The sequence below is a fragment of the Elephantulus edwardii genome, unplaced genomic scaffold (assembly GCF_000299155.1).
Source record: "Elephantulus edwardii isolate Elephantulus edwardi_28Jun2011 unplaced genomic scaffold, EleEdw1.0 scaffold00379, whole genome shotgun sequence".
NCBI classification, from domain to species: Eukaryota; Metazoa; Chordata; class Mammalia; order Macroscelidea; family Macroscelididae; genus Elephantulus; species Elephantulus edwardii.
Window position 1 is genome coordinate 524,874 of NW_006400129.1, and position 16,771 is coordinate 541,644.

A 16,771-nucleotide genomic window follows, 5' to 3' on the forward strand; every position below is an offset into this window, starting at 1 on the left:
CTGGGTCAAATGGTATCTCTATTTGCAACTTTTTGAGAAAGCGCCACATCGCTTTCCACAGTGGTTGCCCCATTTTACACTCCCACCAACAGTGAACAGAATTTAACAGAACAGCAAGCAACAAATGCTGGCGAGGTTGAACAATATATTTGAAATGTATCTACTTGTATTTTTGGCAGTCCATGGGATAGTCAAGTACTCTTCTCCAAAAGCACACCCCAGAGGCATTAATTCTTCCTCAGTCATCATATTCATTTCCCAGCTCTAAGAGCAAGTGACTGAAAAGCCTATGATCTGAATCAGACACACTTTAGTTCTCAAACTGACATCATTGTTACTCAATAATTTGTAGAGGTCCCTAACTACAGATTTTCCCAGTCTAATACGTCTCCCTATCTCCTAACCGCTGACACCAAGACTGTGGATTCTAGTAAGAGAAAGTATTTGTCAATCTCAATCCTTACTATGGTTTAGTGGCAAGGAATTCCACCCCCCCTTGATTGGGTTGATATGGATGGGCAAATAAGAAATTTATCTGAAGTGGGGATAGTAAGGCATGCAGTAGTTGTTTGACATGTGTTCACAAATGTAGTTATTATTAAAATAATTTTAAGAGCAAAGTTAATAAGTTAATTCTTCAAATGGAGAAGTTAATGGTTAGAAAAATTAGGGAGTGGTCTGTGGTGTCAAGAATTCATGGTTGAAAACAACTTTGCTAACCATTGAGTTTGAGTTTTCTGTATGTATGGATGGATGGAGGCATGCAGATGGGGTATGTTGGTCTACCCACAAGGTGACAAACTAGTTTTGCCATTACATTGAATAATTCAGCAGCAGAAATTAAGATTCTTACCATCTGCAAGGAAGAAGCAGAGAATGAAGCATAAGAGTTTTTTGGGGTCAGAGATTCCTGTGCCACTCAAAATGGTGCCTATAGGAACAGCAGCCATCACAGAGAACCAGAGACCTTACATGGAATAGAGTTGACCATGGGACTGCTACTCATGGAACTAGAACTAAAAGCCTTTGCCCTAGTTTGTGTGTGGACTGTAGAGGGATAGTTATTTACAAGATTAAGATCTTTGTAACACTAGTCTACAGCCAAGCAACTGAAGGCTGAGATGCCTGGAATGACATTTTGGAAACTGTTCTGACTGAGGAATTGTATACTGTTGCTAATCTGAATTATAGTCTGCTGACTTCCCTAATAAATACCATAATAGTGATAAAGGAAAAATAAAACCAAACACCCAAAGAACCCCACAAACAAAAGCTGAACATAGAAATTCCTTTTCACCCAACTCTTCCACTGTAAGTAATATGTTCCATGGAAGTGAGAATGAATGGAGATAAGTACACCAATGTTCACAGAAGCATTATTCACAAGAGCAAGAAAATTAAACTGCTCAAATGCTTCACCAACAAACAAATAGATTGAGAAATTGTGATACAGCTACACAATGGAAAACTGAACAGAATTAAGGAACAATGACTTCATAAAATAATATAAATCATAAGATTATCTGGGGAGCATTATGCTAAGGGAAATAACTTAGTCACATATGGAGAAATACAGTATAAGGCCACTGCTGTAAAAAATAGGAGGATAACTGAGCAAGATATGTCTAAATGCTCAAAAAGGGAAACGGAAGATGAGAAAGGGGGCAGAAAAAGACAAAGGGGAAAATCATGGGGATAACAGAGGTTATAGTGGCGGTTGAAGGAATAGGTTCAAAGAGGATAGGTTCAATAGGGACTTGAAAATAGGAGATGATAATAAGCATAGATAAGTGGTAATTAATTATATAAAATATAATGTATATGAATGATTGCACAAAACATAATGCATATGAATGAAATACTATATATATGATTGAAAGTACATGAACAAAACCTCCCCTCAAATGAAAAAAAGACATACTCTACACCACATATCCTGTATCATTACTATAACAACAACAAAACACATCCCTAAATTGGATTACAATCACAGATATAGATATTAGGAGTTACAGCACATATTTTGAAAGGAAACAATTTAATACACGTACTAGGAATTACAGCACATTTTTCCCTTTATGCATTTTTATTGTTTTTCATATAATTCCTTTAAATTATGTTTCATTCGTATATGTCATGTTTTATAAAATCTTTCCTTTACATTGTATTTTATGCAATCATTCACATGCATTCTACTTTACATTATTTTTTAATTGATTTGCTTAAGTTTATATACATTTTGTGTTGTTGTGGTTTTTTTTTCCGAGATACAATTGAATCTACATTGAGTTCTCCATCAGTGAGTAGAGGGGGTTTGCAAGAAAATATGGGCTTGCAAGAAAATATAGCCTATGGATAAGAGTCTTTTAAAGAGTAATTTTATCATTTAAAACTACTTCTGCTTCTTGCAGTGATCACTGGAGCAGGAGATGGGATTGGGAAAGCTTACTCATTTGAGGTAAGTTGAATTTTTAGTCTTTCCTTCCTTTTGTGCTGGATATATCATGTTTATTGTTGTTATGTTCCATTGAGTCACTGCTGGATTCTCAATTCTGTTCCACTTCTCTCTGTGTCTCATTGTACTAGCACCATGCTGTTTTGGTTACTACCGCCATGCTGTTTGGTTACTGTTTTGTAGTAGGCTTTGAGGCCTTTTGAGGAGTGCAATGCCTCCCCTTCATTTTTATTTTTCAGAAGTGATTTGCTCATTGGTGATCTCTTTACTTTTCCAAGAAACTTGACAATTTCCCTTTCAATCTCTTTGAAAAAGAAATTTGGTATTTGTGTTGGGATTGTGTTGAACATGTAGGTTGCTTTTGGTAGGATTTTTATTTTCACAATATTGAGGCTTCCTATCCATGAACAAAGAACATTATTTTTTTCCATTTAAATCTTTTATTGTGTCTCTCAAAAATGTTCTGTAGTTTTATTTTCTAAAGATTAAATGTCTATGCTTATTAAAAAAATGTTTCAGCAGTGTAAAAAGAAAACCTACTGACTGGGAACAAACATTTGGCAATACCATTTCTGACAAGGGTCTCATCACAAAAGTTTACAGAATCCTACAGGGCCTCCACAAGCAAAAGACTGATAACCCTATTACACAATGGGCAAAAGACATGGGAAGAGTTTCTACAGAAAAGGACATTGGGAAGGCCAACAGAAACACGAGGAAATGCTCCAAATCACTGGCAATTAGAGAGATGTAAATCAAAACCACGATGAGATACCATCTTACCCCAGTAGAAGTGGCAAACTTTAGCAGGGCAACAAGTAGTAAATGTTGGAGAGGATGTGGAGATGTAGGAATTCTTAGATACTGTTGGTAGGATTGTAAAATGGTACAACCACCCTGGAAGGCAGTTTGAAGCTTCTTCAAAAAGCTGAACATAGAAATTCCATATAACTCAGTTATTCCACTGTTTGGAATATACCCTGAGAAAATGAGAACTGAAGCACAGAGACTTGTAAACCAACGGCCATAGCAGCATTATTCACCATAGCAAGAACATGGAAACAGCTCAAATGGCCAACCACTATGGAATAAATGAAGAAATTGTGGTACATTCACACAATGGAATCCTATGTAGCATGCAGGAGCAATGATTTTGTAAATTACTACCTAACATAGAAGGGACTAGAAAACACTATGCTAAGTGAACTAACTCAGTCTCATAAGGAGAAATACTGTCTAAGACCATTAGTGTAGAGTCAGTATAAGAATCTAAGGAGGGGTGGGGGACTAAGTCATAGGGTCACACAATTTAACGGATGAAGGGAGGGATTGGAAAACAAAAGGGGAAAGATCCGGTGTGAAAAACAACATATACAAATTTTATGAACTTTGTATGTAAACCAGAGTGCTGTTGTTGTTGATTGTCTTCAAGTTGAGCACAACTCATAGCGACCCTCTGAACAAAAGGCCTAAAGCCCCTCGACAACTATCGATATTTATCAAAGTTGATAGAGTTTCCAGAGGCATGTTTTTTGTTGTGGCTGTTATGTGCCGTTGAGTCGCTTGCAACTCATAGCGACCCTATGTACAACAGCCCTAAACTCTGCTCTGTCCTGTGCCAATCACACTGTCTCTGACACACCCATCCTGATTATCCCAGTCACTGAATCAATCCACCTCATAGAGGGCCTTCCCCTCCTGTGCCGTCACTCCACCCTCCCAAGCATGATGTCCTTCTCCAAGGACCGGTCTCTCCTCACAACATGTCCAAAGTATGTTAGACGGAGCCTCAGAATCCTTGCCTCCAAGGAGCCACCCGGTTTAACCCTTTCCAGGACGAATCTGTTTGTTTTCCTAGCAGTCTATGGTATTCTCAATACCCTTCTCCAGCACCACAGCTCAAAGGCATCAATTCTCCTTTTATCCTCCTTGGTCATTGTCCAACTCTCTGATGCATAATAAGTGATTGTGAAGACCATGACCTGTATCAAACACACCTTAGTCTCCAGAGAGACACCATTGCTCTTCAGTACTTTGGAGAGGTCCCTAACAGCAGACTTTCCCATGGCAATGAGCCTTTTAATTTCCTGGCTACTGGTGCCAAGACTGTTGACTATGGAGCCGAACAAAGTAAAGCTGTGTACAATCTCAATCTCTTCACCATCCATCCTGATGCTGCCAATTGGTCCAGTGGTGAGAATCTTTGTCTTCTTGACATTGAGCCTCAATCGATATTGGAGGCTGCAGTCCTTGACCCTCTGCAGCAGGTGCTTCAGGTCCTCTTCAGTTTCAGCAAGCAGGGTTGTGTCATCTGCATAACTCTGTTGATAAATCGTCCACCAATCTTCCCCCCACATTTCTCCTGATAGAGCTCAGCCTCCTGGATAATCTGTTCTGCATATAGGTTGAAAAGGCATGTTTTTTAGGAAGCTAAAATAAAGTATTAAGTTTGATTATTTCTTCCTTTTGTATGTGTATTTGTCTATTGTTATGAAGTCCCCTGAGAACTGCCTTAGCTGTATCCTAGAGGTTTTGATATGTTAGTATTTTCATTTTCATTTGTTGTGAGGAACTTTTAATTTTACCTTTTATTCCTTCTATAACTCAAACAAGTTGTGTTGTTGTTGTTGCTTTTAGGTACTGTTGAGTTGAACATGATCCATAGTGATTCTATGAGCAATAGATCTGAACCCTATTCTATCCTATACCATTCTCACACTTGCCGACCCATTAGAGACCACTGCAGCAGTAGCTGTTCAGTCCACCTGGTTGAGAGCCTGCCTTCTCTTTCGCCAACTACCGACTCTCTGCCTTTCGAAGCATGATGTCCCTCTCTGGCGAATAGCTCCTCCTAGCAATATACATTAGCTTTATAATCTTTGTGTTCAAGGACTACTCTGGCTGCACTTTCTTCAAGATATATTTGTTCTTTTGGATGTTCAGTACTCTTCTCCAACAGCACAGCTCAAAGGCATCAATTCTTCTTCTGTCATACTTATTCATCACTGTCCAGCTCTCAGATGCATAGCAAATAATTGGAAAAACCATGGCCTAAGTCAGACACACATTAGTCCTCTAACTGACACCATTGCTTCTTAATAATTTGGAAAAATCTGACTGCAGACTTTCACAGTGCAATACCCTTCCTGATTTGAACCATGCTTTGGTTCTTAAATTTGGTTGGGCAGCACTCAGTCTGGTTTTAATTGTTTTGGGCAAACATTCTTCTAAATGGTATAGCACTGGTCTGTCCACTTGCTGTACAGCAGTTACTGTCATGCTGAACTCTGTGACACTGATGTGTCAAATGTGATAATGGTTAACCATGGTGAACAGTGTTTGGTGGAGGTCCCTGATTAAAACAAGCTTAGAAGCAGGAGTGGTATCCACTTCCAAAATAGCGTGCCTCCAGAAACCCTATGAACTTGGAGAAACGATGACCATTATACAAGTGTTCAGGTCTTTTGTTCATAGGGCCACTATGAGTCATCTACTATTCAATGGTACTAACAACACAACAATACCAAAGGTGTTGATTGTGGATCCAAGTTAGATGAAGCTGTTGACAGTTTCAATTTTTTCTTCATCTAGCATGATCAAGCTAGTGGTAAGAATTTTTGTTTTCTTGATGTTGAAATGCAATCCATATTGGAGGCTTTATTCTTTGATCTTCTAAAATAAGTCTTCATGTCTACCTCACTTTCGGAAAGCAAAGCTGTTTCATCTACATAATGGAGGTTATTTATGAGTTTTCTTCAGATCTTGATGCCTCAGTTTTCTTCATAGAGTCCAGTTTCTCTAATAATTTGCTCAAAGATATTAAGTAGATACGGAGAGAGAATACAATTCTGGCACACTCCCTTCTTAATTTTGTTTCCACTGCTCCGTTTGCACAACAATCTCTTGGCCTAGGTATAAGTTTTGCCCGAACATGATTAAGTCCTCTGAGATTCCCATTCTCCTCTTGTTATGATCGATCCATCTTTCCAGTCAAATAACTTTGCATAGTCAATAAAGCACAAATAGACATTCTTCTGATATTCTTCACTTTTAGCTGGAATCCATCCGACATCAGTAATGACATCCCTGGTACAACAGCCTCTTCTAAATTCACTTGCACTTCTGGAAGTTCCCTATATATGTACAGTCATAACCATTTTGTGTTTGCTTTGTAAAAAAAATAAACATACAAACATTTTAATGTAGATCCACTCTCCCCCAATCACTATACAAAATTGCTTTAGATAAATGTGAAATTAGAAATGCAGAGCTTGATGTGTATTTCTTTTTTGTTAACTTAAGTCCAAAAACAATGGATGAAAATCTTCTTTTCCTTGGAACCCAATATTCACACCAAGGAATTAGTCATTCTCATGTAAGTTAAGGATTCTGTTTTCTAAAAAATGATCTTAAAAGTCCAAATATCTTAAGTATTTTTGATCAGTGCAATGAAATACATTTGCTGATAACTTTTATTATGTCTTCCCTCCTGTAAGAAATCTTATTAATTTCTTATTTATTTATGTTGTGGTTTTTAATTTAATTTGTTTCCGGTTTACTTATAAAGTTAATCAAGTTCATATAGATTGCTTTTAACACCGGATTTTTCCCTTTTCCTTTACCCACACCTCCCTCCACCCATCAAATTGTGTGACCCTGTGATTAAGCACCCTTGTATTGGAGGGTTCAACAGTCATGGTCTTATACAGTATTTACGAGACTGAGTTCACTTAGCATAATGCTCTCCAGTCTTCCCATGTTAGGTGGTAATTTACAAAATCATTGCTCCTGTGTTCTGTGTAGAATTCCATTGTATGAATGTACCATATTTTCTCAATCCATTCCATTGTGGTTGGACATTTGAGCTGTTTCCATGTTCTTGCTATGGTGAATAATGCTTCTATGAACATTGGTGAACAAGCCTCTATATCTGACTCAGTTCTCAGAGTATAATCCAAGCACCAGAAAGCTGAGTGGTTGTTAATCAGACACAGAAAGAAAACAGGGACATGAAGAAATGAATTCTGAGAAAGAGGAAAGCTGAGGCAGAGGTCCTTTTACAGTTTAGCACTGTGAAAAGGCCTCCTTATCAATCTCCCTGTGGTTTTTATTTAGTTTAAGCCAATGATAATAAAAAAATTCTATCTCCAGAGACTATATTTCCCTTATACTTAAGTGTTGCCAACATAACAATGAATAAGTAAGCTTAATCTTTAATCTAAAGTTCAGACATGGCATCCCCTCTGGTGGGAGGCTGGGAGGAACCTTCTGTTTGTAGAGGACATCCAGTATCTTCTCTGGGGGTCTGGGTGGAATTAACTGTTTGCAGAGGGCGCTCAGTCCTGCCTGGACTCTGATCTCAGCTGTGGCCCGGCTATCCACATTTCCAGGCATCACATAGTCATCAAGGGAAATATACCTTCTCTTTCTTTTTCCATTATTCTTTTTTTCCTTTGCATTCTCCATCCTTGAAATAAAAACACAAAAATAAGAATTATAAGACAAAACATTTTCAAAGAACTTTCAAAAATTTTAAAAATTATCAAAGGGATTAAGATTATACATTCCTTCACTTTTTGCTTCCAAAAAATCAGTATTACTATATTTTCTCAATTGTTCATTAAAAGCATCATTAATTTGAACTTGTAACTTTAATATCTCATCATTTAAATGACCATGATTCATAATATGTTTGCGAACTTTATCCTAATGTCATTCAGTATTATTCCATACAACAGGGGTCATACAAAATTGAGTAGTATTCCAGCCATATTTTAACTTCAGTTGTCTCTGTAAGTTAGTGATGTTATCACCTATCATAACTACTGACTATTCTTAGTTAATTGAGAATTGATTTCAGAATCTATTTGTCTTTGAGATGACCATAATTTTCCTGAATCACTATGCCATTGTTTGACGTAATCTACTGTTTGAACACTTTGATACAGAGCAACTACAGTAGTAGTTGCTATAACCATTATGGCTATTACCCTTAAAACAGCAGCAATTAATGCTCTAATAAACCTCTTGCTTCTTTTTAATAACTGATTCACAAGATGCTCCAGAAGTATCATCTCAGGAGATGACTGCCATTTCCAACACAACTGTTAGTAAACCATAATCCACCTCTAGATCTTAATATATAAATACTCTCATTAGGTGGTAGAGAAATAGAAGAATTTAAACAAGTATACAGAGAACATTTGTCGCAAGTCAAAGTTAAATCATCCATCTCCCATTTAGTAACGCCTTTTAAGAAAATATAAGGTAATGGAACACAAACTGTGGCGTGGCCTGGTTTTGACTGCTGACAGCGAATTTCTCCAGTGATTATTCCCACACATTTTTTTTTATATTTAGTGTAATAGATATAATGATTGTGTGATTGAAAGTGACAAATACCATTCTATCTCAGCTCACTGTTCCTAAAATCTCCATCTTTATGATGCATTTTTTACTTCTAATTTTCCTACTTTCATACTTTGTACACGCCATGTTTAAACTATTAGTGGATCTTAAAGCTATTTCTCCTCATTTTGAGTGACTTCCAATTAAGAGCTCTTCCTCCAACACTATGTCTGATAGTATTCCTCTCCTGTTATTTCAAAAGTGGATCTCGAATCCTGCTTCCTAGTCTATTTTAATCTGGCATCCTTTGGCGTTTAATACCAGTGACATAATTTACTGTTTCATAGTAACTTATGAGTCACTCCAGTACAGCAACTGACTGACAAGTGCTGTATTTATAATAGCAATTAAGGAATAAGCAAGCATTTAAATATTTAAGCTATGAAACTTCACACAATTCCCTCAGTAAAACAATTGATAAGTAAAATCTAAACCCCTTTAAGTAAAGTAAAGCTGCAACAGGCTTACAAATATCATTGGCAGTACTGCCTTTGTTCACAGTGGAGGCTTAAGGGACATGGCTGGTGATGTGTGAGTAGAAGCTCAGTCAGCAGGCACTTCCTGCGGATAACCCCAACCCTTTGGGTCCATAACCTGGTGTTGGGGTGTGGGGAGGGGAGGCACAGAAAGTAAAAGTTGGTAAATAATCTTAATTTATCTTTAGCTTTCTTGGTTAGAGTATATATTTCAATAGTACTTGTATTAGCAGGACGTCCTTGTATACATATGAATCATTTCACAGCATTGATCATGATTAATCTTGAAACATGTCTTTTGACAGTGAATGCCACACCATTCCTTTTCAATTTGTCTTTTCTGGTATAGTAGGCCATGTGATTCAAAATGGCCAATATCAGTCTGTCTTAGTTCACTAATGACTAAGATGCTGATCTTCATGTATGTAATTTCATTTTTGACGACTACCAATTTTCCTAGATCATGCTTCTTACATTCCATAATTCTTTCTAATTATCAATGGATGTTTGTAGCTGTTTCTGCTCATTTTGTGTCTTACTACATCAGTAAATGTAAATAAATCTTTCATTTTCCATATAGTTTTCAAAAGCCTGTTATTTCAGAAGTGAATGACCAGCACTGCTTCTTAGTACAGAAACTCCCCTGAAATTTGCCCACCATAACTGACTGCTGGTATTTGAAATCCCAGGACCACATCACCGCAGCATCATAGCAACATGCAAACCACCACATTATGGCAAGAGTGAGAGCATAAAAGGACAACAATGTCAGCATAAAGACTAAGGTGCTCCTGAACTAAGTTATGATTTGTTCAATTGCTTCCTAGTCATCTGAAAATTTGACAAGGATTAAAAAAGACTGAAGAAGAATTGATGCCTTTGAATTGTGGTGTTAGCAAAGAATATTGAATATACTAAGAAATATAAAATAAAAACAAATCTGTCATGGAAGAAGTGGTATGATCCAGTGGTATGATCACTGATATCCAAGGATTTCCCAGACAGGAGCTACAATAATGTTACTGTCTGCTTCCAAATGATGTCTGAAAAACAAGCAGATTCATCTATAAACCAGTTTTCTTCAATTTATCATAAGTAATTCCCCACAAGGAATAGAGTTCTCTATCATTTGTGTAAGAAAGTAATTGTTTTCTTTGGCACCAATAGGGCCAGTGGTCCTGGAGAACTTCATGTGTCTTGGTCTTCCTTGGCATCAAGACACTTCATTACACCAGGGACCAGGCAAAAAAGAATTCCATTCCTGGAATTTATTTCTTGGTGATACGAATAAAATCCTCTCTCCTCAGCTTGTCTTCTTCTTCTTTTATCTAGTGAGATAAAAGATATCACACAGCACTCTCTGGAGGAATTATCCTCATCTCTAACTAAATCTGTGATGGAATTGGGGAGAGATCATTGCATGCTTTCCATATTATATAATTATATACATGTGTTTTGTTGGGAAATACAATTGAGACCATGACAGGTACCTGTTCTGTAACTATTGTCATTTCTCTAATGTTCATAGAGTTCTCAAAGGCATGCTATTTAGGAAGTGGATGTAGATCCTCCTTCTAAGCTTGTCTTAATCTGGGAGCTCTATCAAACACTGTCCACCATTGGTAATCATTATGACATTTGACACACCAGGGCATAATGTTCATTATAACAACAAACCCAAGATATCTCAATACAACAAACTTACAGACCAATGCTCTACCACTTAGAAGAATGGTCTTCCCAAACCCAATTAACACTAGCCAACTTTTAAATACAAAAGCCCACCCAACATAATCTGACTGACTTAAACAAGAGGCTTCCAACCCACAGCTGATTGTTAACTAAATTCAGTAAATCCAGGCAACCAATCAACTTACACACGATTGTAAAATAAATAAATGAATAAATGAATGAATGAATGAATAAATAAATAAATAAATAAAACCCCCACAAACACTGAACAAACATCCCTTCATCCATATTAGTGTGACAAATACCTTGCCCCCTCACCCCAGTCCTCTTTGAAATTCACCTTTTATTCTGGTCTGTTGTACATATAATGTCTAATGATATAATTCTTTTAAACAGTTCTTTTCTTCATCTGTTAGAATGAAATGTTCACATTTCATTGTCCACACTTATCCTAAACCCTCATGTCAGACCTGCTTTATAACAGTGGTGTTATGCACTATTTGTTCTTTGGCACTAAGGTATTTCACTCATCACGATGTCCTGCAGGGTCAACTATGTTGTGTAATGTTTTATGAGTTCATTATTTTTCAGTGCTGCATAGTATTCCGTTGTATGAATGTAACCGTTTTCCTAGCCAATCATTTGTTGGAATATTAAAAAAAAAAAAACCCACAAAAAAAGTGAATTGGAAAAGAGGGAAGGGAAGTAGGAAGAAGGGGTAAAAATGTCCAACAATAAATGAATGAAAATCTAACTTTTCTGTAAACTTTTGTTAAAATCACAATTAAAATAAAAAAACTTAAAAAAATGAAAAAATGTGTTAGTGTGACATCTTGTGAATGGTAAAGATATCAAGCTCAATTTGGACTAAATTATTACATATTGATGAAGGTGATTTTCCCAGACGTAAGGTTGTTGTTGTTGTGTGCCATTGAGTCACTTGTGACTCATTGTGATCCTATATATGATAGCCCTGAACCCTGCTTGTCGTAACTGGTGTTCTGGGTTTGCAGGTCAGAGAAGGCAGAGACTCATGAGAGATGATGAAAGACAAGGACTGCAGCCCTACTAGGCTGGCAGCATCCATTTAGAGGTGAACCTTGTATTTATTGTAAAGCTACAGTTACTAAAAATAGCACAAAGAGAGGCATATACTGAAGTGCACGTACACATTTTTCAGGGCGCTGAAGTGTGCATACACATTTTTCAGGATACAGAGAAACTGGAGCAAGTTATTTTAAACTACCCAAGACTGTGTTCTCTCACTGTATTTTGACTTGTGAATGCAATGATTAAGTAAGTCTGATAAAAGACTGTTGACTCGAAGTGCTCCAGGAGATATGCTTGGAAACATTCAACAGCCCTCAGAAGTCTTCTCAGAGTGCTTAACCCTTTAGGGATAAATGGCTTAGATATCAAAAAGTGCTGATGCAGAGCCATTCCTGGAACAAAGTCAGAGCCATATGCAGCCCCAACATTCCTAAGGTCCCTTGCTCGCAAGAGCCTCAGGGTTTCTGGGACATTTCCTTGTACAACAGACTCCTCAATATTGCCATTAATCTTTCAGGGATCCTTCACCTGCTCTATCCTGTGCCAACTTTATTGTCTCTGACATCCCTCCCCTCATTACCCCAGTCACTGAATCAATCCATTTCATCAAAGGTCTTCCTCCCTTGCACTGTAGGTAAGGTAGTAAAAATTTATTGCTGGCCTTGTTTTAGTACTTTCCCAAATAGAGATAGTTTTAATAGCTTCAAGTTATTGTTTAATACTACAAGAGCACTTATTTACACATGTCAGGGATTCACTATAAGGATTCGGCCAGTTGCTCAGTATGTCTTTTCCAATTATACATTCCAAGGAAACATTATACTGTCATTCACTTGACCTGTAATTCCTTCACTTGTACAAAGAAAATAAATATTTAGTATGTTTTCCATATTTTTCACTCCTAGGGACTCTATTATTGAGTTGTTGTTGTTGTTAGGTGCCAACGAGTGTAATGTGACTCATAAAGGCCCTAAGAATAGCAGATCTGAATATTGTCCTGACTTGTGACATCCTCACCATCTCTAATACATTTGAGACCATTGCTGCAGTCACTATGTCAAACCATCTCTTTGGAGGTCTTCTTCTCTTTCTAAGCACCTCCACCTTTCAAAGCATGATGTACATTTCCAAGGAACAGCTTCTGTTATCAACATGTTCAAAGTATGAGAGACAAGTCTTTTACCATCATTGCCTCCAAGGAGCATTCTGGCTGCATTTTCTCCATCGGAGAAATTCAAAGACATAAATTAATTTTCTGCTATCTTTATTTATTGCTGTCAGATGCATAGCAAATGATTGAAATGACTATAGCCTGAATTAGACACCCTTTAGACTTCAAACTGCTATCATTGCTCTTCAGTATTTTGCAGAAGTTACTTAAGGTATCCTTGCCCAAAGAATTACTGACCGTTGGTTTTAAGGGTGTTGACTGTGGATTCAGGTAATATGAAAGCATTAATATTTTCAATTCTTTGTCTATCCTAATGTTATCTATTGGTTCAATGCTGAGATTTTTATTGTTCTTCTTGATGTTAAGATGTAATCCATATTGAAGACTGTAGTCTTTGATCTCCTACAACACAAGTACTTCAGGTCCTTCATACTTTTAGCAAGCAAGGTGTGCCATCTGTATAAATCAGGCCAATGATGAGCCTTCCTCCAATTCTTGATGTCACATTCTTCTTTATAGAGTTCAGTTTTATGGATTATTTGCCCATCACACAGATTGAATAGGTCAGTGCCATAAAGCCACACAAGTAAAATGACTCTGATTATTTCTTTGACTCTACTGTCCATCATGGTAACCAAATTCGCCTTGTCTTTGTCAATTAAGTGCAGCCACCATAAGAGAGTCTAACTAGTACCTTTCTGATTAGGTGTCTAATTAAAGAAGGACAATTCCCACCACCTTATCTAGACTACATAAAATGTCAAAGGGTATTTCAAGGGTGCCGAGACTCTTTATTACAAATTTGTTCTTTAAAGTTGTTGCAAAAGTGAGCATTCTTTGTGTGTGCTTATGACTCTAATCAGGCAAACCGTCTCTAACCTGTCAATTTGCCTAAGGGTTTGTATATCCTCTTTTAAAGTGTACCAAGGAAGACCTGCTACTTCAACAGATGTAGGCCATCACATAATAAATACTTTAATAAGTCAATCAAATAATCTATTAGGTCATTTTGTACGCTCTTGAGTTGAAACAATAAATGAAGAATCTGTGCCTATTGCCACAATAAGTTCATATTGGTCCAATTTTATGTTCCTTAAACTATTATTCCCATATACATATCTAGATTTTTGTTTGTACAGATTAGGAAAATCAAGCAATTTTTTGGAGTGTAGCATACTTCTTTCTGGGTCACAGTTTGTAGTTCATCGTTAGGGGCTTGCTAGAATTCAATTCTAGTTACAGGTTTAGAAGCAAAAATGGATGATTTTCAGCAATATTGGCTCTCTAATATATAAAACATTCTTCCAAGGCACAATTGGAAAATCTGAGCTCTTTTATTGTGATGCTTCAGTTCTGACTCAGCAACCCTGAACTTATCATTTTCACTACTTTCCCTAGGCTAAGTAGGACCAATCATTCAAATTCCCTAAACTTCTCATCCTGACAAAATTGTCAAAACAATCAATAATCTAAGAATTTACTTCTCATATTTTATCTATTTGTGGTAAAGACTTCCTTATATACTTGATGCAAGTCACACATCAGTGAAACTCCTCTTCAACTGAATAAGCTTCCTTTACATGTAAACACCATGTTGTTGTTGTTAAGTTCTGTCAAGTCACAGACGACTCATAGCAACCCTCTGAACAAAAGACCTGAACACTTGTATAACTTTCATTGTTTCTCCATGTTCATAGAGTTTCTGGAGACAATTTATTTTGGAAGTATTTCCAAGCTCCCTGCTTCCAAGCTTGTTTTAATTGGGAAGCTCTACCAAACACTGTCCACCATGGGTAACCACTATCACATTTGACACATCAGTGTCACAGTGTTTAGCATCTCAGCAACCACAAGTTACTTCTGTACAGCAAATGGACAAACTAGTGCTATACCACTTAGAAGAATGTTTTACCATAAGCAATTAAAATCTGGCCTAAGGGCCAGTGGCCCTTAGGCTCAAATGTGTTTTTAAATAGAATGCCAAAACAAATCAACTCACACCCATTAGCAAGCCAACATTCCACACTAATCCTCACAGGAACCAGCAAACAAACCTGTGTAGAATCTGATTGCTGCAGACAACTTCCAAACTGGATTCTAGCCCCATACATGCCTTGCATATTTATCCATTCATCTGTTGTTGACAACTTGGTTTGTTTCTACCCTTTGGCTTTTATCAACCTTGGTGTACAAACATCTGTTTGAGTCTCCAGTTTAAAATCTTTTGAATATAGACCATAGAGTGTAACTTATGGGTTGCATGGTAATTCTATTTTTAATTTTTTGAGGAATTTATAAATAGCTATGTCATTTTATACTTCTATAAGCAATGGCTAATGTTCAAATTTCTCCATAGCAATGATTAAAGTTCCAATTTACCCCCTTCTCCAATTTACCTTTAAGACTAGCCTTCCTTCTCTGCTTATCACTTTGGTCTTTTGTTTGGTTTCTTGTCTCCCATTTTCCAGCTCGCAAAACAAGGACTCAATGTTGTACTTATCAGCCGGACACTGGAAAAATTGCAGACTATTGCCACAGAGATTGGTAAGTGATTTCACAAGGTAAGTGTAATACTTTTAGAGGGCACTAGTGGTGTTTGCCTTGTTGCTTCCCTCTGCCTATTGATGAACAAGTCAGTGTTCCTACTTGAATACTCTCGGAAGCCCAGGACACCATCCTTTCCGTGGGACTCAAGTTCACAAAGTAAAGAGCAGGATTTCAAGTGCTAACTGCATTCTTTGGATTAAGTGAAGCATGGACAAATCTACAAATGGGTGCACTTTCTCCTTCTTCTGGTGCTTTCCTGTCTAGCACTAGCATCTTTTTAAAGATCCTAAGTGCCTGGCTGTTCCTGACACTCCCTTCAAAGCAGAGTATAAATTTTGAACTGCACTTCCATGTGTCCATGCTTTGCTCCTTACAATGAGGGAAGATGTTCACTAGTGGCTATCAATTTTTCAAAATATATTTTTAAGCAATGCAACCACCTATTGATGTAAAGTTTGAATACTGTACAACTCTAGGGACAAAATTTATGTTATATTGATCTTGTTAGTTGCTACTGAGTTGACCCTTACTCATGTTAGTGACCTCATATATATCAAACCAAAGTATTTCCCAGTCCTACTCCATCTTCATCTTTATTAATCATATTGTTTTATTATGATGACACATTCTGTAATAATGAGCTTAAGATTTTATTTTAATTTCAATATATTTCTGCTTGCTAACTTAAAGGAATACATCTTCAGTTATGAATTCTATTGTTTAGGATATTAAATTTTACTGGAAGAGATTTGGGATTAGAGATGACTACGGGAGGTTCAGAGTGTTTTTAGTCATATCATGAAAATCGAAGTGTCTTTGAAATAATGAGCTCTGCCTTTGTTTTGTGACTACATATCAAAAGTAACCTTGATTAGAGCTAGGACATTCTTTAGTGTTTCACTTCCTAGGCTGCGATGTACTTTTTTTCATCTTCTTAAAAGAACAAGTAGTGTCTTTTTTTTTTTTTTTTTT

General features: G+C 37.0%; 1 protein-coding gene across 1 annotated transcript in view; it reads left to right on the plus strand.

Moving 5' to 3' along the window:
* The window catches only part of HSD17B3 (hydroxysteroid (17-beta) dehydrogenase 3), a 138,826-nt gene that overhangs the window by 64,735 nt on the left and 57,320 nt on the right, over nucleotides 1-16,771 (plus strand). The window contains exons 2-3 of the mRNA XM_006902197.1: nucleotides 2,412-2,458; nucleotides 15,721-15,796. Of these exons, the coding sequence (XP_006902259.1) occupies nucleotides 2,412-2,458; nucleotides 15,721-15,796 (123 nt within the window). The remainder of the gene's footprint in view (nucleotides 1-2,411; nucleotides 2,459-15,720; nucleotides 15,797-16,771) is intronic.